Below are 25,613 nucleotides of genomic sequence, written 5' to 3'. Positions count from 1 at the left end.
TCGCGAAAGCTTAGACGTCCGATTATCGCGATGTTTAGGATTGTTTTCGATTGTCCGATTCGATTATTGCATAAAAAATAGAATTATCGTATTACGTGCTTGGTATGGCTCGGATTACGCATTGCATTAGGTGGTTGAACATTTTTGTTATAACTTTTATTGTCATGTTCAAATTACATTACACTTATGTGAGTGTTGTCTTAAATACGGTGTTTATTTAGAATTTATTATTTTCAGAGCTGTAAATCAACAGGCGTAAGTTAGTACCTAACATACTAATAAGTACCTATAGGTATGGTGTCTAAATTTGGTTGGTTTGACTCATTTCAATTTATTAAGATTTCAAGATCCGCGAGTACCTAATGACCGAACATTTTTTCTGCATAACGTCTGTCTTTGCCGTGGACGATGACACATGTTTAATAAAATGATAGAAAAAAAATTTGCCAAAAATTTCTTAATGAAGAAACAGATTTTGAAAGAAACACAATAAATAAATAACTATCTGTGAGTCATGCCTATAAGAGATCGGGTTGTTTTATGCTAGGCATACATATATGTATAAAGTAACTACGTATTCGAATCTTGTACCTTCTACGAGTATACCTACACATTATAATATGTTGATAACTTTATACAATAATCATAACATAATCGGCCACAGCCAATGGGCAGTGCGGTGGCCGAACAGCACAGCGGGTGGCGCGACGAGGCATCCAGTCGGGATCACGAGTATATCTGACTCAATCATTTTTTTTTGTACAGTCGCGTTCAGTTATATCTACACAGTTACGAGATCAAAATTCTCTGAACACGCTTTTATTCTTATATAATATTAGAGAGAGAGAGAGAGAGAGAGAGAGAGAGAGAGAGAGAGAGAGAGAGAGAGAGAGAGAGTATGTGTGCAAACTTCAAATGTAACTGAACGAGAGTACCTCGTTGCCCTGCATGGGTCATTACGATTTTATAGGAATTATTTCGTTATTATTCGATTTTATCTACCAAACAGTTAAACATAGGTGTTACGGTATTACTATTTGAGTTGCATGTGTATATTACCCCGTGTTGTGACGGGTTAAGAATTTCACCACCCCCTTTCTTCCCGTGGGTGTCGTAGAAGTCGACTGTGGGCTATGGGTTAAATTGTGGCGTAGGCGAGAGGCTGGCAACCTGTCACTGCAATGTCACAATTTGGATTTCTTTCAACCCCTTTTTGCCAAGAGTGGCACTGAAACTTAGTAGTTCATGTGCTCTGCCTACCCCTTTATGGGATACAGGCGTGATTATATGTATGTATGTATCTATGTGTGTATATTATTACTGTGAATTCATATGAAATACAAACATCAATTAGGTCCTACTATTTTATACCTAGACCCTTTTTAGGGTTCCGTAGTCAACTAGGAACCCTTATAGTTTCGCCATGTCTGTCTGTCCGTCCGTCCGTCCGTCCGCGGATAATCTCAGTAACTGTTAGCACTAGAAAGCTGAAATTTGGTACCAATATGTATATCAATCACGCCAACAAAGTGCAAAAATAAAAAAATGAAAAAAATGTTTTATTAGGGTACCCCCCTACATGTAAAGTGGGGGCTGATATTTTTTTTTATTCCAACCCCAACGTGTGATATATTGTTGGATAGGTATTCAAAAATGAATAAGGGTTTACTAAGATCGTTTTTTGATAATATTAATATTTTCCGAAATAATCGCTCCTAAAGGAAAAAAGTGCGTCCCCCCCCTCTAACTTTTGAACCATATGTTTAAAAAATATGAAAAAAATCACAAAAGTAGAACTTTATAAATACTTTCTAGGAAAATTGTTTTGAACTTGATAGGTTCAGTAGTTTTTGAGAAAAATACGGAAAACTACGGAACCCTACACTGAGCGTGGCCCGACACGCTCTTGGCCGGTTTTTTTGAATCTGATCTAATATGCCAACTAAACCATCTTCTCGCGATTTCTGCGGTGCATTTTATTTTAAGCCAAACAAAAATTTTAATAAAATTATGATTATTAAAAAGCAGTAGGTAGGTAATTATTGTGATGGCTAGTTTTCACTAAAGAACACAATGCCGCCTCTTTGTGCGCATTTCCTACTAATGGAAATAAAACGGTGGGCAGTGTGTGGGCACAACAGCACGGCGGGGCGCTCCGCGGGGCGCCTGTGGTGGCTTTACAGAGTGATTTAGGTACACGATTGTAATCTGCCGTGGAAGGCGGGATTTTAGACATAACAATTCAATCCTCTGGGGCCCGATTTGGGAAGTACGCAATCTGAGATTGGGAGTGAATATCGTGCGGATGTTTCTGTGAAAATCTTCATTATTCGGTCGTATTAATTTAATATATGTATATCGGTGGCATTCTGTGGTGCCATCAATATTAAAGTCAATCATTCCTTTGGATAACGGATCCTAAAAGTAGAAGAATATCTTTTTTTTACATCTATACTTAGTAACAATGGAGCCTTTGGATAAGATAAAGCATCTCTCAATGACTACTCAGGATGCAAAATTGTAAGAGGTATTCCAGTTATTTTTTAAACCAGCGTCATTAAAAATCAAACGGATCAAAAATTGTACGACATAATTTAGGCCTGATTTAGACGGCGTGCGAACTCGCATGCGATTTTAGTTACATTGCGGTCTGTTGAGGTTACATAAAATTTTGCACAGCTACCAAATACCGCAATGTAATAAAACTCGTATGAGAGTTCTCGTACCGTCTAAATGGGCCCTTATTCTTCCAGTAGCTTAAAAACGAACAAAGTCACGTATAGACGAATAAATCGAAAAAATGTACTATATTACAAATATTATAATCCTATAGTCCTTAAAATCCTCCTTCGAAAGAAGCCTACGTTTGCAAGCTGGTCGAATTTTTTTTATGAAATCTTCTTACAAGTCTTACAAGTGGTAAATGCCTTCACCAAACATTTTAAGGCATCTCACAAATACATCCCCGAATTCCCTAATTCACAGGCGACATCCGTATCTACAATTACACGGATTGCAGGAGGGGCCCCGGCTAAGTGCTGTGAGACCGTCCAGGTGGCGTTCACGCGGTCCTGGGTTTGATTCCCGGACCCTTGACAAATGCTTTTAAGTGGGTGCCGGAATTACACACAAGCATGAGCATTGCTTTGCCATTTTTTGGACACTTTGCTATAGGTAAGTAGTTATGTTGCTCTTGATTGTCTTAAATCACCTCGAACTTACATAGGGCCTCTAATCTACACAATTCTACGATCCTACGGAATTTTTTGAGTAATTGTTAAAGTATTTTGAAAAAATAATCCAAAACAAATTCGTTACTTTTTAATCACTATTCAATTAGGCGTGTGTATAAAAGAAGCTCTAGCTGAATATGTGAGTTTTTTTTTCAGTCTTAAGCGTACCTACTCGATTATGTAAACGCCACGAAAAATGTACTTTCTCTTTATTCTAGTAGGTAAGTAGATAACCGCTCGGTGGTACTGTTCATTTTATCCATACAATGAACATTTTCCGTGACGTTTACGCTATCGAGTAACATATAAAAACACATGGTAGTAACTAATCAGTAAAATCTGTCACCTCGTCAATCCCAACCAGAGTAAGAGCCGTGCGAGCCACCAGGTGGTGTTCGCTCCTGGCCGTGGGAGACGCAGCATTTGCACCCAATTGGGGGTGAAATTATTACCATCTGATTTGGACCTGATAAGAGTGAATGCGCATCGTAGTTGTACATGTACATTGTACACTTTCATAACAAATGATCCTTTTCATACTGAATCACATATATGACATTTGCGTGCGTAGCCGTTTGTGCCAACGCTCAGGCAACGCTCACGAAACGCTCGTAAAGATCTATCTCTATCGCTCTTGCGTATGGGCGTGACAGAGCCAGACTACCTTTCGCGGCGTTTCGTTTTCGTTTCGCGTCATAGAAATGCCATTCGGCTACGGGGCCTGATTTGATATATTGATATATTATAACTACGCGCAGCAACGTGTTTCTTACATAAATAATGAATAGGATATCTCCTCTACATTTTAGGATAGGATATACATACTTAGAAGAATTACTTGGTGTAAATCAAACGGGTGGGATTAAATTGTGAAATTTAGATTTTGTACACTTGTGGAAATTATTCAAATTATTTTCTCCATGCTTCGAATTATAAAGAAAGAGAAATTAGAACTAAAATATATCGGTATGTACCTATTTTTTTTTATATCTAAAAACTTGCAAAAAGTTAAAAAACAATCAAGTTTGGAAGTTCTAACACTTCTATTAGAACTTCCAAAATCCCAAAAAGTTAGAACAAAAGAATAGTGATTGTAAACTTAATTCTCCATTGTTCCCCAATCAGGCATATTATTTCTCTATCATAGACAAGACTACACAAAACGCGTTGCTCTACCCTTCCAATGCCCATGACAGTGCCATGACGACACGTCAAGGGCCGGTAATCGAACCCGGTCCCTGGAGTATACACAGAAACCACATTTGTGGCACGCGACCATAACGGTAATTTTGCGCAGTGGAATTAAATAATTATGACATATAACTGACGTTTGGGTCCACCCTTCTAATGTTTGAAATTAGAATTCTTTTTTTTTTCAAATTTTTAATGTGTTATTGAATCGTAAGCCACAAGATATCAGCAGCATAAATCCTTAAAAAATATACATATGAAAAGATTTTCTTTTTATTTTTACTAATAAGGATACTTTTTTAGCTGGACATCTTCCTATCGCTTTTCTTAGTCCCAGTTGTTGTGCAGTGCGTTTACCATAAACTATGCATTAAAACACCCTGGATTTAAGAGATGTAGAATTGTAGATGGAACATCACTCTGTGAGAAGTGTTAACAAGAACTTAAACTACAAAAGAGATGGCTTGGATAGACGTGACGTGCATCTCATCTCAAGTATATAGGCAATTAAATTCAAAACCCAAATAGAATTACAGAAAACCAACAATTTACATTGGCTCAATTATCAGACGCGTGTCTCTATAATTGCCAAAATTAACACTATCGGCCGATCCAATGAAAAGCCAATGGTTATTCAAAATTGTATCTTAATCAATTCGTATAAAATCCTTACACCATTTGTAACAACCGCAAAACTATTTCAAAAGTTTGAAGCAATAGAAAACTCGATTTTATATTTTATGAATAAGACTCAAATCCAAATAAATGTATTTATCTAAATGTTCTACGAATAGCAAATTTTACACACAAAGACATTTGATATCCAACTCTATGCAACGTATTTAAAACTCAAATTCATAATACCTAAGTAAAATTTGGTCACATTTTGCAGAGGAACATGGGTAAAGTTAGGCCACGTGTTTTTGTCATCGCTAGGGATTTCCATCGAGTCCAAGAGGAGCTCGCAGCTTTACGGGGAAATAACCTTACGCCGTTGAGGATAAGACTCAAAATCGTAGGCAGTTTTAAAGTGATATATTTCTCGCTGGGGACTTTGGTCGGGATCGAAGTCCCTACCCGGGAGGATAGCCGTCACGACACGCGACTCGGCGCGTGACAATTTTGATGGCTAAATTGTAACGGTTTTTTTTTTAATTCTAATAAATTTAAATTGGTGTGGAAACTGATACTAATGGTTTGGGTGTTAGATAATTTGGAACACGTGAATGAAGGAATGTAGGTCATCTGTTTCACATTAATGTTCAACATAAATTTTCTAGCATTGAATTAGTTCAATGTTCATAGGTTAGCCCTATTTATGAATATGCCTAATATTTAGATGATTTGGAGGTAACTTATGGGACTAAATATTAATTATTTCTGCTTATGCTCTTTCATGGACTTTAAAATGTGTATTTGAATTTCATCGCATTCACATGATGACAACCAAAATTCATTAAAAAAAAAAAGCAATGACTCTTTACAGAGTAGCTATTACCCCAACACTAGGAATATTTTTTAACATTTTAAAATGTAATTCAGCAAATAATGAATAAATTCATAAACTTATCAGCATGGGCGCATAAAAATCTGCGGCGTAATAAGCACTGCGCAACATTATAATAACACATGCCATAAATATATGATCAATCAGAATAAAGCTCGCAAATATGACGTCACGATCAAGGGGAGCGTCGGGCCAAATGGACCGTCGTATATTAACGATGCACTTTTTATTACGTCTCTCCACTAGAGTGTGTTTTGATTCAATTTCACAGCCACTACCCGCATATGGCGCTGTATGAGATCAAATTTTTTTAAGTTGAAAGCCGGTCGTGTAATAAGATTAATAAGTAGGATATCAGGGGACAATAATATTACACTAATCAATCCAGTCATCAACACCTACTCAGCATACTAGGCTCTTAAGGCTCTATAAGGTTTGCTACATGAAGGTACAGTTAGCATCAAAGTATACCGTATAGCACCCTATGTTGCGACAGACATAGAGATGTGTTATGATATATGATTAATTTTGTAAAAAAGAAATACATATTACATCCAGTTAGTATTAAATACGGAACCCTAAAAATAGGTAAAAAAAATATATGTGTTGGGCACATATTGGATAAGATTATGTTATAATCTTGTGTAGATAGATAGCTATGAAAATTCTGACCTAGGATGATTCTATCCTAGATTACGAGAAACAGTAGAAGGTATACAATATTAACATTATTAAAACTTAGGAACACCATAAGCGAAATTCCTTTTAACTGCCAATAAAGTTAACTTGGTGAGTTATGAATTACATTAAGGCGAATTGAGCAAGTAATCAGCCGGAAGGGAATTGTATTGTTATGTGATAAAGTTATGAACGTCACATATGTTCGGGTAGAAAAGGCATAAAATGTGTTATTGTGACATTAAAAGTAGAGTACTAAGATTAAACTAGGTATGTAAATACTACTTTCTAAAAGATCGAATTATTTTTTTTTGTTTTTCCAAATTTACTAATATGTATAAATTTTACTATAAGTATTGTAGTATTCATGCAATTAAAAATGTAGCAAAAACAGTGATGTGATGTAGTTTTTTGTTGTACAGCTTGTATTTTATTCATTTCTAATCTAATCGCACCCCACTTCAAAAAGTTCTAAATTACATTTTAATACACTAACCTAAATAACACGTCACAGACAATGATATATTCAAAACAAACAGTGTACATCTCGTAACACAACACCCACATTTATCACATGTGCCATCCCTACACAGTTGGCAGCCTGTCTAGCCGATGTGACATATGTTGACGCTACTTGGCCATCGATACTCAGTCTGACTCTGTCGCGCCATTATAGAAGAGCGATAGGGATAGTTAGCTACCAAACGTATACGAAGCGTAAGGGATTGTGACATTAGCTAGGTACCAAACTACCCAGTGCTACTGCTAGGGGCGAGCCAAAGCGATAAACGTCACCTGCCATTAAATCGAGCGCGCATCATTGACAAAACACAAATTGAATGCGAGGGCACCCCTACGCGTAGGGGTGACCCTTTTAAGCGTATTGAATAAAATAAATATTATTTAAGGAATAGTTAAGACTTGATATTAATTCTGACGCATGCTTTTGTTTATTGCGTGACGACGACACCGTGTTTTACATTTAGATATGATAATTTAACGTCGATGAAGTTTACGGGTTTCGTGAGGATTATCTTACAAGATTAAAGGTCACTTTGCTAATGCTTGAGTTGTACCTACCTCTATTTATGCGGCGTAAATGACCACCCATGAAGAAATATTTTTCACAATGTCCAAACAGTGTCCATTTGATACCCTTTCAAGTTTTCAAACTCTGAAGATGTCGGGTTTTCAGAGCCAGGCAACATAAATGCGTTTGACAACGATCCAATAAAAAATAAAAAGCAGCAGTCGACAGCGGATCACACAAAACGTCCAGATGCGAGGCAAACGTCGGCGCTAATAAAAAACAAATATTTACTCGGAATATCAAATAATCATCGAACCCCCGCCATTTTAATGAATTAAAAATGTCCTCTTGAAATTACTGGCGGCAACGCGTGGGCTCATTGTCAGGGACAGCGGGACTAGCGTGGTGTATTTGCAAATTTTGTTAATACGCATGCCCATAACTAAAACTAAGTAGGTAACCGAACTAAGTCTATACTGAAAAAGAATCATTAATTATATTATGTATTGTTTCCTTATAGTCCGCTCCCAACTCTTCTTTTTCCGCACAGACGAGGTATGAGTTTGGGAGGATCATTGCCTTTTTAACGGTATTAGAATTTGTATTAGAGCTACGATTTATCAGAACAGATTTTCTTTTATTTCGCAAGGTGTAACTTAACGGTGTATTGTTTTGGGTGTAACTGTCGATGGCCTCATACAACACTAGATGTAGTCGACTAACACTATCCGTCTAAAAAGCGCAAACGGACTTATTCGGTTGATCGCAACCGCTCATCAGCCCGCTGCCAACGGGACCCAACACAGGGGCGTATTATAGCCAGGGTCCTTTTCATTTTAGAATTACATCGACTTTTTAATTTCGCAATCGGTGGGCGGAGTCGTTCGGCGACATGCTGTCTAATTACCGAGTGAATGTCGTAGGCAAATGGGAGGTCAATTTATAAGAGATTCAATAAATTAATTCAAGCCGCTTATAATAATTTGCGTCACTAGTCGTATGTACTTGTACTTCAACTTTAAAATAAATATGGGTTACTAGCTTTTACCCGCGGCTTCGCCCGCGTAATAAAAGTATTCTTATTGAAACGTTTCCAAAAAATAAGATTTTCATTTGGATCCGTAGGTTTCTTTGTAGGTACATCTGTCCGCGATTATTTCGATTAAGGTAAAGCGGGGCAATTCTCGACTGGGGGGGCATTGTAACTGATCTATTTGCTGTACGGTCAGCCAAGAAAGTGATTTACCACTTTTCGACTCTTCGAAGAAACCTACGGATCCAAATGAAAATCTTATTTTTTGTAAACGTTTCAATAAGAACACTTTTTTGGCTGACTGTACCTTACAAATATTACTATTGTTTTAAAAGAAATTCTTGCAATGATTGTAGAATTGTTACACAGCGACCACAGCGTAGGTAGTAGGTATGAATATGTATGTATTTTACCTATATAAATATTTATACTGGGGAAACTTCATACAACCCACATAGCCAGTATCTCGACGCTATGGTCGGTAGGGTAAAAAGTACTTCCTTGCATTATCGCTTACAATTTTTTCCATTTTTCTTATACTTATTGCAAACGTAAACATATAAAAGGCAAGCAAACAACGATCTTCTTACAGCACATTGAATGTAATAGTTATTACGGATGCAGGATACTCGCCGATGCCTACTTAATCCCTTCCCACTGAGCCACCTGCATTTTACACTGCCTAGATATCGATTGCCGACCGATTATTCCGACCCCAATCCCTATTCTTATCCCCGTCCCTATCTCTATCCTTGTCCCCGTCCCCGTCCCGTCCCTGTTCCCGTCCCTCCCCTATCCCTGTGCCCGTCCCCGTCCCCTATTCCTATCCCTATTTCTATCCCTACCCTATCCCTTCCCTATCCCTTCCCTATCCCTTCCCTATCCCTTCCCTATCCCTTCCCTATCCCTACCCCTATCCCTATCCCTATCCCTATCCCTATCCCTATCCCTATCCCTATCCCTATCCCTATCCCTATCCCTATCCCTATCCCTATCCCTATCCCTATCCCTATTTCTATCCCTATCCCTATCCCTATCCCTATCCCGATCCCGATCCCGATCCATATCCCTATCCCTATCCCTATCCCTATCCCTATCCCTATCCCTATCCCTATCCCTATCCCTATCCCTATCCCTATCCCTATCCCTACCCCTACCCCTACCCCTACCCCTATCCCTATCCCTATCCCTATCCCTATCCCTATCCCTATCCCTATCCCTGACCCTATCCCGTTCCGTCCCTGTCCCTGTCCCTGTCCCTGTCCCTGTCCCTGACCCTGTCCCTGTCCCTGTCCCTGTCCCTGTCCCTGTCCCTGTCCCTGTCCCTGTCCCTGTCCCTGTCCCTGTCCCTGTCCCTGTCCCTGTCCCTGTCCCTGTCCCTGTCCCTGTCCCTGTCCCCCTGTCCCTGTCCCTGTCCCTGTCCCTGTCCCTGTCCCTGTCCCTGTCCCTGTCCCTGTCCCTGTCCCTGTCCCTGTCCCTGTCCCTGTCCCTGTCCCTGTCCCTGTCCCTGTCCCTGTCCCTGTCCCTGTCCCTGTCCCTGTCCCTGTCCCTGTCCCTGTCCCTGTCCCTGTCCCTGTCCCTGTCCCTGTCCCTGTCCCTGTCCCTGTCCCTGTCCCTGTCCCTGTCCCTGTCCCTGTCCCTGTCCATGTCCCTTTCCCTGTCCTTGCCCCTGTCAAATTATCATGCTAGGAGGTGAACTTTGAAAAATCCTTTCTTAGTGCTCCTCTAAGGAACTTCCGTGTTAATTTGAAATATCTTGAACCAGAAGTAAAGTTAATTTTAAATTGAAGGAAAAATGGAAAAATTCACACCTCCGGCAGGACTCGAACCTGCCTCCGTGGCGCAGTTGGAAGCGCGATGGCCCCGGCAAGGCCAGAGGTCGCAGGTTCGAGTCCTGCCGGAAATGTGAATTTTTCCATTTTTCCTTCAATTTAAAATTATGTAATATCGCTCGCAGACGTTTCTGCATGATAAAAAACAAATTCAGAAGTAAAGTTAAAAACTAAACCTATACTTATGGCTATTTTGGATATTTTAACCCCATTGCACAACAACAGGGGAGAAAATTTCTTTTCCACCTCATTAGATTTTATAATCGTTGTATTTATCGTGATCAGCGACCCGATAAACCATAAAAACGATACCCATATTGTGTTTTTGACTGTACCCCTTTGCACCCCTTTAGGGGTCAAATTTTCAAAAAACCTGAAACATGTATTTAGTCATATGTCTTTAGGAATCCTCCTGTGAAGTTTCGAATAAAATAGTCAAACTAATCTAGTTTCCCCATACAAACTTTGAACCCCCTATTTCCTAAGAGGAGAATTTTGAAAAATCCTTTCTTAATGCTCCTCTACGCTATATAAGGAACCTATGTGCCAAATTTGAAATCTCTAGGACCAGCGGTTTCGGCTGTGTGTTGATATGTCAGTTAGTCAGTCAGTCAGTTTCTTCTTTTATATATTTTTTGATATTTAAACCCCATTGCACTACAACAGGGAAGAAGGTATTTCACTTCCGCCTCGTTAGATTTCAAAAACGTTGTATTTATCGTGATCAGCGACCCGACAAACCATAAAAACGGTTGTCTATTGTTTGCCCGACAGTCATTTAACATAATATTCATTTGCCCGAATCTAACTTGCCTGAATTTCATTTGCCCGAATGATTTGTTTATCATAAAAATCATATGACATACTCGTTGTTTATCCGAATATTACCTTCCATAATCATACAATGCCATACTATTTGTTAGCCATATTATTAAGTGCAATAAGGTTTCATAGAATATTCAAACGCCATAAGCAATTATTGCCATATTAATTGTTGCCCATATTATTAATTAACCTAACCTACTTTCTGATAGCAGTTTCATTTTCCAGGGGTCACAGTTCTAACCTAACCTACTTTTCCAGCAGTTTCATTCTCCAGGGGTTCACAGTTCTTACCTAACCTAACCTACTTTCTGATAGCAGTTTCATTTTCCAGGGGGTCGCAGTTCTAACCTAACCTAACCTACTGTCTGATAGTATTTTCATTTTCCGGGGGGTCACAGTTCTAACCTAACCTAAACTACTTTTCAAGCAGTTTCCTTTTCCAGAGGTTCACAGTTCTAACCTAACCTAACCTACTTTCTGATAGCAGTTTCATTTTCTAGGGGGTCACAGTTCTAACCTAACCTAACCTACTTTCTGATAGCAGTTTCATTCTCTAGTCCTTCTAGTACCTATTATAGTAGTTTTCGATTCTGCCAAAGCACATTATGGAAATTGACTTTTCTGGATGCTAATTTGTATGACAAATGATGGTATGGAATGTGGTAATTACGGATTTCGATGATTCTGACAAATGACATTATGGAAACTGACTTTATGGGAAACAAAGTTTCTGGCACTAGATTAATATAGTAAACAATTATTATGGCATAAGATGTTATGAGAAACAATATTATGATTGTTGAATAGGATGGCAATTAAAATTATGGCAAATGAAATTCTGGCAAATGGGGGTATCCCCATAAAAACGATACCCATATTGATTTTTTGACTTTATCACCCCCTTTTCACCCTTTTAGGGGTTAAATTTTCAAAAAACCTGAAACACGTATTCAGTCATATGTCGTAAGGAATCTTCCTGTGAAGTTTCGAATAAAATAGTCAAACTAATCTTGTTTCCCCATACAAACTTTGAACCCCCATTTGACCCCCTTAGGAGGTGAATTTTGGAAAATCCTTTCTTAGTGCTCCTCTACACTATATAAGGAACCTACGTGCCAAATTTGAAATCTCTAGGACCAGCGGTTTCGGCTGTGCGTTGATATGTCAGTCAGTCAGTCAGTCAGTCAGTCAGTCAGCTTCTTCTTTTATATATTTAGATGAAGTGTCTTGTCCTTAAACTATACAAAAAGAGTACAGAATTACCTTTTACTTTGACTTCTTTTACAAAATGCCACTAAATATTACTCCTATAATCGCCTGCAATCACTTAACGGAAGCAAAATAAATCTTTTTCAAAATATTCGCTTTGATGTCCTAAGCCAAAACGCCGATTTATTATTTTATAGAGATACTAGCTTTTGCCCACGGCTTCGCTCGCGTTAGAAAGAGACAAAATGTAATAGCCTATGTCACTCTCCATCCCTTCAACATCTCCACTTAAAAAATTACGTTAATTCGTCGCTCAGTTTTGCCATGAAAGACGGACAAATAAACAGACACACATACTTTCCCATTTATAATATTAGTATTGATTGTCGTCATTATGATAATTATCACCATTTTTTGCGCCGAATATTTTGTGTTTCGCCAGGTAATAACATGTTATCTACGAAAAAATAAACCTTACAAAATATATTTTAAATACATCAACAGTAGGATAACAACAGTAGGCAATATTCATTCAATTTTAGCTTTTAGTGTTACAAAAAGACGGAGTAATGTTGTATGATAAACGGAGGGGGCCCGCAACCGAGAATCAGTTAACTCAATTGTCGAGGAAACTTTCATGTTCTCAAATACCTAAGCTGCAACCGTAGCATATTTTAGAGTGCATAATAGCATTATCGAGTGCCCTGGAACGGGAATCGAAGCTAGGGTATAATTCGATTTGGAGTGGGGCTTCAATGCGGTTCTGTGGCTCTCGAGCCTAAGTGGCTCCTAATATTCCCGGGCCCTGGAAAGTGGAAATTATAGGTATGTACTAGACGTGATGAGGTCGAGAAGCTCCTGAATAGCTGAAGGATCTTAGGATCGTAGGGGGTAATTGCACAAAAGATCCCGATGGGTCGAAGTGTATCTTTAAGGGCCCCCGCAGATTTAAGATAAGATAAGATGTACTAGATGTGCATATTTCTATACAAAAGAAGGTATGTAAGTATGACTGCCTACGTCGAAATACTAAGCTCCAGTCATTGTAACGCCCGCTTAAAATGACGTAGTGGCACCATTTACCGACAGGCACCATGTAAGGCAGTAACTGACACTTCGACACTTCTCAATACGCCGTAGCTAATCTTAACACTTAACAGTAAGAAATCAACTTTCCGAAGCCCTGATTTTCTTCGACAAAAGAGATTCCAGTCGGTCACTGGTAAATATTTTTCTATCTTGGTAAGTAACACATCAAGACTATATAAATGTTATCTGTGTAAAACATAATTCGCTACTCAGTTACCAGCGCATCATAATCATAACAAAAATTTGCGCAAGAAAGATTAAATGCATAAAAATACCTTTAGTTTTACACAGCAAAACACCACAAGCAATATTTTAAATAGCATGTCTTCACGAAACAGACGTCGAAAATATGTCACCATTATTACACTTTATGTCATAGTAACAAGGTAGGTAAGTATAGATATTTTAAGAGGACCATTTGTAAGTTCGGGGAAAGAGCCCTACACGGGATTGCTAGTGTTTAATTCCGTTTGAAGAGGAGTTGATTGTGGGACGATGGTCCTTGAAATGGAGTGTCTTTGATTGCTATTCGATCGCCATTTGATGGGTTTATAGAAAATCAAATATGGAAAATTATAGAAACATATATTATATGTATTTAACGACATGAAAATTGCCTGCATCCGAATTATATTTTTTAAACTACACATCGTAGGTATTACATGAATACTCTTATCGAAATCTCAACATTCAGCATATTCATTCATCAATCTCATTTTCCTTTTCAATGATTTGATATATACCATAGTCATCATAGATGAAAGGAAAAACTTCCCACAGATCATAAAGCAGAATCGGATAGAATTCGTCTAACTTACACCTATATCTGTATTTTAATGTATTAACGTTAAGTATAATGAAGTGGACTCTTCTTTATTGACCTGAAAAAAAGCTAAAAGGAAAACGATTTTCCTAAAAAAAATATAAGGCGCCTAATTAAAAAGCGGATGAAATAAAAAGTGTGTTCAACGAAAGTGCATGCTTTTTACACAATAAAATTGTTCTTTCACAACGACAAGGATAAGATAAACAAGATAGACAAAGGATAGGTATGCAAGTTTAAAATTACTCTCTATTGAAAATCAGAATATAACTAGACTAGACTAGGTACCTATCTACTCTAAGTGAAACGAATACCTAGTTTTTAAGATTTGATGGATATGTTTTAATGAAAAACCAAAAGAAAACCATTTTTATAATTTTTTCCATCTTTTCTAACACTGCCTGATCGAAACGAACGCGCGCTTCATATACCCTTTGACACAGAAGTTTCTCGAGTATTCTAACAATTCCTAAGGTCGAATGATCTCGAATTGCTTTTCATTAAATAATATTTAGTTAAGCACCCAACAACTCAATACATATAAACCACCCAAAGGTTATCTGGTAGAGATCGCTCTTTAGTGATAAGACCGCCTGTTGTCTACCTCTATTTATAATCATTTGTTTTGTCCCCACTGTTTCTTTTTTCTGTATCTTTTGCTGAGGTGTGCCAATGAAGAGTATTCTATCTATCTATAAAGTGCGGTGTCCACTGTCCAATGATTATTTTAAGCGAGTTTATTGAACGAAAGTGCATGCTTTCTTTCTACCCAATTGTTCTATCACAACACACTCGATGTCGGAACATGTGCGAGCGACACTCTATTGTGTCCATATGGGACGCGTTCAGCCCCTTTCTCTGTCATAGATCAGGCATGTTATAGAATGTCTCCAAATAGCATGTCAGTTTAGGCAAAGGACAAAAAAAAAGTAAATGACACTTTCTTAATTAAGTTATAAGTTTTGAATGTTACAAAAAACATGGCACTTACATAATTCTGATAATTTTAAGATAGCGAGTGCACAAGACGGAATTATAATTAGATTAATTGGTTAACTAAGTAAGTAACTTAAGTTTGTAAACATGACTGTCGTACGTTTTGTTCCTGTTACAAATGTTACGAATACCTATAATATAAGTACTAATGCAAGAAAAACGTCGCTGAGCCAAAACCAAAGCTTTTACTGAGGTCGTTAACGGCAATGGCAGAGGTTTCCTTGTTTCCGCTACTTTTTTTAAACGAGAGTTGCTTCCCTATGTCAAGTCTATGGCTATTAATCTATGGCGGAGTGAATTGGGGCCATGTGACAACGATAGCGGGTAGATTACAAGTGATTATCGATTTAATCGCATAGCGTTAGTTTGATTAAAATAAACGAGAGATCGCAGACGAGAATTAGAGAGATTTATCACTACGAGTACCTCATACGAAGGCTTGATTTAATAAAGTGTTACGGTCGAGTGAGTTAACGATCTTCATGACAATCATGAGATTTTAATGTATTACACGTACCTTTTATGGCGGCTCTCCACTGGCTGTTATATGACGTCATATAACATTGTGTAACATAGCCATAGTATTTCTCGTAACCAATTCTCGGTACAATGTGTATTAGTGTGTTAGCGTCTCACATATTGCTTCATGAGAGATTGCGACTCAATACTCATTGGACCCAAGAAATTGTAGAGGTACCACTCTAAAACTCGTTTACCATTTTTAACCCCCGACGCAAAAACGACGAACGAACTTATAACAAGTTTGACGTGTCTGTCTGCCTGTCTGTCTGTCTGTCTGTCTGTCTGTCTGTGTGTGTGTCTGTCTGTGTGTGTGTCTGTCTGTGGCATCGTAGGTAGCTCCCGAACGGATGAACCGATTTCGATTTAGTTTTTTTTGTTTGAAAGCTGAGTTAGTCGGGAGTGTTCTTAGCCATGTTTCATGAAAATCGGTCTACTATGTCGCGGTCGGGGGTCTTTTCAAAATTTTAATCATACTACATATCTGTTCCCAGACAGTTTAATGTGGAATATTATTAAAAACACAGCGTGTTATAAGTATTCAACGCAAATAAAAGATGCTAAAACATATATATCTGGAAATTACCGATGCTGCTACACGTAAAACTTGGCTAAACCAACTTTTGAAAATCTCGTAAATTTTTGGTTCTCGGCTTGCGTGAAACATCTATTAGTTGGTTATAAAAATGTATAGGCCCGAAAAACTATAGGGCTCCCGAAGGGGAAGCCCTGAGCTGTGTATAGCAGAATGCACTGCAGGGGCAGTTTTGTTTAGTATTTTTAATTAATCATGATGTGCTTGGTGTTGGTTCCCCATTGTTCTAGTGCCAACACCTGTTAGTTGGGGGTGACTTATGAACATGAACAATAGAAATTATCGTGAAAAGCTGGTGCTTATTTGGTTGACTTTAAATGTGTTTGACAACATTATTAAACGGGGCAGTTGATTAGACTAAACCCTAAAACTAGCACTTAAAATATTAACATTTAAACTTCTTATTTTTAATGTTTTGAGATTTGTTTTATGTAATATCTTAAATAACTGTATACAGTGTAACAGTTGACCTATACTATACAGGTCTCTATTTAATAACACTCAGTTACATGCAGATCAAAACAATCAGCTAATAGTCAGAATGGATCAATAAAATTTGGGCCCTTCTACTGATAATCTTACAATAATGCAGTTTTCCAAATATTGAGCGGAGCTCCAGGTTGAAAACTGTACTGATCTCAAACTCATCATTGAGAAAGATTATTAAATATCCATACTAATATTTTAAATGGGAAAGTATGTGTGTCTGTTTGTTTGTCAGCCTTTCACGGCAAACGGAGCGACGAAATGACGTGATTTTTTAAGTGGAGATAGTTGAAGGGATGAAGAGGGACATAGGCTACTTTTTGTCTCTTTCTAACTCGAGAGAAGCCGCGTATAGTTACTAAAAAGCTAATGTATAATAAATAAACTGCCTTGGTACGCCAGAAAAGTATTTGTCCATATTACGACTAAAAAAGGTATCTCATTTTTTAGGTTATTTTCTATGCGCCCACCCCAGCAGCCCACCTACAATGTCCACACGCCTCGCGCCCTCTAAGTGCGTCGCAAATTTCATTACGCTAACCGAATGGCACAAAGAACTCGTCATAATATTATTATACGCTTTTATTAGATTTTAGATGCTTTGGCCCGTTATTGGGATGACAGAAATATGTATTTACTTATTAGTAAACGTATGTAAGTAATTTTATATTAAATACAATAGGTATTCATTAGAAAGCCAAATAATGTCTTCTACTGGAAGGTAAAGTGTATGTTACATAACAGGTATACCTGCGGAAGTTATGGCAACTGTCGAGATTTTTTGGTCTTTGGGAAAAAATGTGTATAAATGTGGTTTACATCAATTTAAGTTTTCTCTCAGTGAAACATTACATGTATAAGATATCACTACTAAGAAGGTAACTTGCGCAACTAGAGATGTTCGAGAGTTTGACTAGTTTGAGCCAGTTGATAATTGTCTTTATACGCGATTAAGTTCCGTTGTTTTAGTAAATAAAGACTTGATAGTGTCTCGTACTGAGATAGCAGGAATAATTTCTATACAATAATAACAACACGTTATAAGTGGGTCTCTAGTGTAGGGTAGGAAGGAAACGTCACATCCAACTGTGTCAATATTTACCCGACTGCGCAGGAGAGTTGGCGAAGGGGGCTTCGTAGGTTGTAATGGAGATGCCAATGTGCAAAAGACAACCTTTGTACACTAGCGACAAATCATTTTAGATGTACTTTATGTTTCTCTACCACTAGTGAAACAGTAGGACAGTTTCGTTAACTACAAAGCGTAAACTATTGGCTTTGGCATGCGTAGCTAAATACGCACAGAGAACGATGCCAGTTTAAGATGAAAGCATTATGCCTGGCATTCGTTTATAAAATGACCGTAATAATTATTTAAAGTAGGTAAATGCTCAAATTGTAATAAGTTATTATAACTTATTTCTATATAAATACTCCATTGCTGACTGGAGGTAAGTAAGTCGTATTAAGGTTTACTAGTAGTCCGCGCTTAAGTGAGGTTCGTAATTTGCGTTAGGTACATTGTTGCCTGATAAAATTAGCAAAACTATCAGGTTCTGTAATGAATAAAATCAAATTTTATTGAAACCAATAAAATAAACGATTACAAATGCAGCTTTCCCAGCCTATTCCTTAAGTTTTAATGCGTATCAAACTACGTCCTTATTACATTAGATCGTTTACAGCAAACACCTGTAAGGAATTCTCACACTGCTACCACACTCGGACACTGGCGATCAAATATATAAAAGAGGCGCGTTCCTAGCACACATTCTAAGCTCGTGTAGGTGAACCCGTACCATGCTTGTATGAGTGAGATATGACAGGTCGATTGTTCGCGTTTTTGACAGGCGGTAACTGTCAGGTAACCGAGAGTGGCCAGGTGACCATACTGTACGATAGTACTCTTTATTATACTGTGCTGCTACTTAGTAGATCATTAACTACTTATTTATGTTTCTAATACCAACATTACCTTCCATGACATTCATGATCAACTCCGGGCGAGAATCAATTAGACCAGAAATAATATGGCAGCAATACATATATTTCCTAGATCTACGGGACACATATTGTATATGCAGCTGGGTGACCTGCTTATTTTGTATGAAAGACCCCAGACTCTGACTAAAAATAATGACTCTGATAAGTAACATTTTCTGCATCCGCCTACCACCACACAAGTAGACACACTGCCACATCCCGAAGACTAAAAAATAAGCACCACCAACCTGACAACTATATGAGCCCTTGCCCAAGTGGCCGGTGGGGAGACGATCTGCGTCACGGAGTCTAAAGCCACGGACATAAGTCCTGTAAAAGAACACACTATCATCTGTCGAAGATCTGATAAGGTTTTCTGCACCACTAACCTGACAAGCATATGGGCCCTCGCCCAAGTGGCCGGTGGGGAGACGATCTGCGTCACGGAGTCTAGAGCCACCGACAACCAGTCCAGCAGGAGACACGCCAACTCCATCTCCCGAGAATCGGAGAGATCTTTCTCCTGCAAATAAGTTCACTATTTAAAAAGTGGGACCTGTGTTTACTGGATACAGTGCAACGGTATGTGCCATAGAAACCGGCTTTGATTTTGTCAGACAATTAACTAATAAAGAGAGAGAGTCATCTCCAGATGTGATCGGGGTCAATGGACCGGTTTCGAAATGGACCAAATTTTCAAAAATACTACATGGACTGCAGCGTTTATGCCACTGGAAACGTAAAAAGTGAAAGGAATATTTGTACAATAACAAATTCGATCGTTTCGCGACAGTTACAAATTCGGATCAGATCAAAATTAAACTTTATTTTTCGAGAACCAAGAGCGTTTACTTAGTTGTTGCGTACAACTATTACATTGCAAATGAAGAGAGATCGCAATCTCAATAAACCCTCGTAAAGTAAATGATTCAGGAGAAATAAAATAAAAATATTCGACGGTTCAAAGATGGCGTCGAAGATAACGTTCAATTAACGTCGGGAGTTATTATAAGCTTTTAATTACACATAAAGTTTGTTTAGCGGTCGATGTACAGTCGTCCTTGGAATACATTGTTTTATTTTTATCTACACATTAGTACTTTGTCACAGTGCTTGAAATAATGAACAAGTTGAATACTCGTAACAACTAATTAGACAATCCGCTCTGGTAGCAGCCAACATTTCTTGCGTGTTAGATCCTCCGGGGTTATCTCGCACAGACGGCAGGCCAGACGGACTCTCATTGGTGCCATGGCAGAAGGGTTGGTGCCTCTTGTGGGACGCCAATTCTGTGAGTACTTTTGCACCACCTTAGCCTCACAATTAAGGCTGCTAATAGGTCAGCTGCTGAGTATGCGGCTAAACTCAAGCACGCAAAGTACAGCGCCCTGGAACTGGTGTATGATTTTGTGCCACTTGCTGAGGAGACGGCGGGTCCCTGGGGAACTGAGGCTAAAGCCTTCATAAGAGATCTTCGTCGCCGACTTAGGGATAGGGGCTGCGATCCACGTTCCGGGTCGTATCTGGTGCAGGAGATTTCATTGGCCATACAACGTGGAAATGCTGCTGGTGTAACTTGACTGTAGTTAAAATAAAATATTTTATACCGTGCACGAAATAAAGCATCAGATAATTATAAGAAAAACAGGGATAGAAGTTATTTTTAAATCCAATTTCTATTTTATAAGTCAGGTAGAAATATATAAAGTAACTGAGTTGACCGTGACGTCACTCAAATCGATTTCATATAAATTCCATATTAGCAAGTCGTTTTGACAGTTCTTAAAAAGAAGCTAATTTGACTAGGAGGCAAGTAGCCTATAGGAACCTTTGGGTCTGGTAAGAATCGGGCGGGTAATAATATTACTTTTTAATCGGAAACAACTGTCAATTTTGTTTAATTTCAAATTGACGGCACCTCTTACATTCATCGTCCCGCTTTCTCATATAATTAAACCCAATTTATTGAGAAATCCGCTACAAAACACAAAGTATGTCGGAAAGTATACGTTAATCAGTATAGCAATTGATTTTAAAATAGCACATTAAGTTGAAACATGTTTTATACATTTCAGTTTTCAGAAAGTTGCCATTTTTAAAACTGTTAATTAGACGTTACTTGGTTAATAGCCAATTAGTATTTGTTTTCGAAAGGAAATTAATGTACGTACGGTATTTTTCTGGTGAATAATGAAATGTGATAGGATTTCGCCAATTAACTTTTCTCTGGATGGATCAAAATGGATGAGAACATTAAAACAATATTTTTGTCAGTCCAATGATCTAGAGACGCGATTTCGGTCATTACTCGATACACAGATTTTTTTCATTTGTTTCACATCTGTTCTTGGAAATCGGAATAAGGTACAGCTGGCCAAATCTCGACTGGGCTGGAGGGCAAATGTAACTGGTCCATTTTTCCATGTTTTACAATGTTTGCATTATTAAATAGATTGACCACTGGTTATATATGGTAGGCGTGTTCAGTGGATACATGTAGAACTCAACATCATAGAGGAACATCATACATAATGGAAAAAATGGATTAGTTAAAATTGCCCCCCAGTCGAGATTTGGCCCGCTGTACCTACCACCTTAATGCAATTACTTAGTTATCAATGTAGTTTTACAGTAAAAATACAAATAATAATAAGTGAATGAAATCTGTAAGTATTTACTTGTCACAAAGATACAGATGTTTGTCAACAAAATTTCAATCCTTTCAAAATTCAGATGTCGTAAACCTAAACCCAATCAGGTCCATAAGGAGATTGCGAAACTTCGCAAAGGTTGACTACATCTGGGCGGACATCAAAACTAATCGACCATGTAATGTTGGTACCCCTTTCTCTGTGATAGAAAAAGTTAGGGATTATGGAAATAACAATAAAGTATAGTTTTATAGCTGTGTAAAGTATAGTTTTGCATTTGTTTGCTTTGGAACTCTATTTCGTATTAAGCTGAAATTTAATTTATGAAGTTAGAGAGAAAAGAGATTACCATTGTAATGGCATAAATTTAAATGGTTTCGTTGCATTGAACCGTTCAATTTTGCCCTTTATAAAAGTTTTGCCAGTTAGATTTCCCAGCTCTTCCTCGACGAATCTATTATTATATTATTTGCTTTCAACCAATTTGGCACAATTACACAGGCAAATTACAGCCCTTACCTTTATATAAATGCTAGAAAAACTATGTCAAATAATAGGCTTGGGTAAAAGACACGACTGTAAAGCTAATTTGGACCACTGTGAAAATATAAAATTCCTTGATTTTTTTTAAATACTTACCCCTTACCTATTTCTTTATTGCAACAAAATTCTATGTTTAAAGTTAAACTTTATTTGTAGAAAAATAACAAACAAAACGAATACGAACTAAGCCATTTACTTTTATGTCTTTACCCATACCCAAAGTTAACGAAATTCAATAAAAACACTATGTATTGACTTCTATGCTGCGTTGGGTTGGGTTGTTATTTTCGAATCATACTGCGGCATCTATTGCATAAAGGTGTAATAAAATAACGAAATAAGGGAGTGTAGATGGCGCTTACACCGACAGCATAGAACACAAACGCGCTTTGTAGTAATAACAATTGCCACCAGATGGCAGTATTAGTAACCATGGATGCTGCCTTTAGCCGCCGAGTTTCTATTCAGTTATCTCTGCAGCTTACTGTACTTTTCTTTTGGCTTTTTTTCTTCTTTTGGCCTCAAGCCTGCTCTTATGCCAAATGCCATTCATTTGGGATCGGCACAGCATTCCGCGTCCATACATCCCTATCGTCCGTCATCTCATCATTCACTTGCTTTCGCTTCATATTATCTCTCACACAATCCATTCTTTTCCTAGGTTGGTTTTCCTCTACCGTTCGTTCCACACTCATTCGCAATGCCTTTCTCGTCATGGCTTTCATCCCTTCGCATCACATGCCTCAAGAACACGTGCATAAGATATTTGGATTTCCTAGTGTAACTATGGGATATGGGTTAAATTGTGGCGTAGGCGAGAGGCTGGCAACCTGTCACTGCAATGTCACAGTTTCATTTTCTTTCAACCCTTTATTTGCCAAGAGTGGCACTGAAGCTTTAGTAGTTTCATGTGTTCTGCCTACCCCTTTATGGGATACAGGCGTGATTGTATGTATGTATGTATGTATGTAGTGTAACCAGTTTTGTTTCCACCATTTAGAACGATTTAATACTGAACTGACAAATCCCATACAAAAAAAGGGTACCCCTGAAATGTATAGGCTTAAAACTAGATGGCGCTGTTCATAGCCTGGAAGTGGCCAAAATCATATTTTCCCCAAATATTTTTGCGTGTTTTTATTTTTTATAAGAACAAATGACATATTTATTTATTTTGAAATCATGATATCACGTCAATACACATTTTGAAGACAAAAATTGTAGGCATTATATGATATTATTTATAGATAATATGGTAGTATTTAATAGGTGGCGCTAAAAAATCGAGGTACGATTCTTAGTATAAAGTATGTAAATCCTATATAAATAATCCAAGCTTGGTTTCCACTTACCATTTGGTTGGCCAGGAGCTTGACGACATGAACGGAGGCGTTAGAAGTCAGAAGGTTCCGCGCACTCTCCGGGTCCGTGGCGACGCCGCGCGTCGATATAATCACAGCCGTGGAAAGGCACCTGCGGAAAATACTTGTACTATAAATGTATATCCTTGATTTAATTTAATTTAATTTGATATAAGTACCTAAGTTTTCATTGTAATTTTCTTTTCTTTCTTTCTTTTCTTTTGTGAATATGTGTATCTATGGACTAAAGTTGCCTGAAATAAATGATTTAATAATAATAATAATAATATAAAGGATTTGCCTATCAGTAAAAGTTTTCATAAATGGCGCCGTCGTAGCTTTGCTTGTGTCTCAAGGGTTTTTGTTAAAGGGCTGAATTTCAAGACATAATCCACCGGGTAAAAAATAGGAATTTGAAACAAATTTAGGGATTGACAGGGCAAGTATGGCGCCATTTGTAAAATATACCACAGTATAAAACCAGTAATAACTCTTCTTACAAACTTCACGCCGCGCGGTGTGTCCCCCTCCCTCCTCGCATGCGGCGAAAACATGCGAAACTGGTGATTATTGGGCTGGACAGTCGGGGCCGCGTTTGCGCGCTGTGTTGACGTGTTGAGTTCGGGAGAAAATGACGTCAGCACCGAAGACATATTTTCGTTACTGTAGTGTTTATGGGTGTATGGAAAGTTCTCAAAATGCGGAAATGTCATTCTTTAGAATTCCTAGACACCCAGAAAAGTAAGTGGTTGTTATATATTTGCAGTGTTAGGTACATTATTGCTTACGTAAATGGCGTAAAAGTGAGATTTAAAGCTAGAATGACACATTAAAATCAATAAGGATTTATCTGTAACGACATTTAGGTAGATGCTGCGATCTATCTAGCTCGAAAGTTTGGTACCTACTTAAATATTGTGCAAACATCTATTCAAACATTTTATGTAAATATGATTTCGTCAGTATTTAAGAAACAAATACGTACTTGAATCTTTATTAGATAAAAAGGTAGAAAGAGCGTTGGTACTAGCATAGCGCCATACACAGTTACTAATACGAGTAGGACAGTAGGTACCTACGTTTCTAGTTCAAACGAATCTTTTTTTATTGTGATGGATTGGGTGTATTCTAGAGAAAACATATAAAATGAACACTTAAATTAACGCTTTTGCAATTATTGTTACACAATCTACTATTGCGCGTATGAGAGTAATATATTTATAATGATTTTTTGTATCTTCAATACTGACTAATGTGGTGTCATGACGTGGTATTGTTATACTAAAACCTACTTACAGTTAATAGTACCTATTAGATTTACAACAACTTACATTGTACGAAGTCGATTATAGTAACGTTGTACAACCCTGCGTGACCTTGCGCAGTAGTAACGACCGCGCCGCCGCTGCCGGAGATTAACTACTGATATATCCTTATACTGTGCCACCACCATACAGTGGAAGTAATTTTGTTAATAATTGTAAAGAGGAGCATAATTTATGGGATTCAAAACCGGCCAAGAGCGTGTCGGGCCACGATCGGTGTAGGATTCCGTAGTTTCCCGTATTTTTTTCAAAAACTGTTCAACGTATCAAAATAATTTTCCTAAAAAGTCAAAGTTCTACTTTTGTGATTTTTTTCATATTTTTTAAACATAAATAGTTCAAAAGTTAGAGGGGGGGGAGGCATACTCTTTTTGACGTGATAACGTCTAATAACTCGTTACTACGGGCTGCATGCACGAAAAAGATGACGTCATTGTCCCGTTCCCCAAGGCCAGCAAGCGAGAGCGCGGCACGAAAGGTGGTTTGTGTATGGACCATTTTCAGGCACACGCTAGCCGTTCCGCCGGCGTAACAAGTGGCAGAGGAGAGGGCCGCGAAACGCCCGCCTGTATAGTCGCGCGGCACGTACTGCTTTTCTGAGTATTACGTAATACGTAGTAATTTATTAGTACTAGTGATCTTTTTTGTTTCTGTTTTATAATATTGGTAATGGTGGATATTAGTGAAAACATACATACATATAA

General features: G+C 38.0%; 1 protein-coding gene across 1 annotated transcript in view; it reads right to left on the bottom strand.

Annotated features, from left to right (window-relative positions):
- Nucleotides 1–25,613, bottom strand: part of LOC125239887 (S phase cyclin A-associated protein in the endoplasmic reticulum) — a 71,571-nt gene that overhangs the window by 25,600 nt on the left and 20,358 nt on the right. The window contains exons 14-15 of the mRNA XM_048147655.1: nt 23,576–23,696; nt 19,419–19,552 (exon numbers count right to left, since the gene is read on the bottom strand). Of these exons, the coding sequence (XP_048003612.1) occupies nt 19,419–19,552; nt 23,576–23,696 (255 nt within the window). The remainder of the gene's footprint in view (nt 1–19,418; nt 19,553–23,575; nt 23,697–25,613) is intronic.

The sequence above is a fragment of the Leguminivora glycinivorella genome, chromosome 2, assembly GCF_023078275.1.
Source record: "Leguminivora glycinivorella isolate SPB_JAAS2020 chromosome 2, LegGlyc_1.1, whole genome shotgun sequence".
NCBI lineage: Eukaryota > Metazoa > Arthropoda > Insecta > Lepidoptera > Tortricidae > Leguminivora > Leguminivora glycinivorella.
The sequence above is the reverse complement of the archived record's forward strand: the minus strand, read 5'-3'. Positions and strand labels throughout refer to the sequence as shown.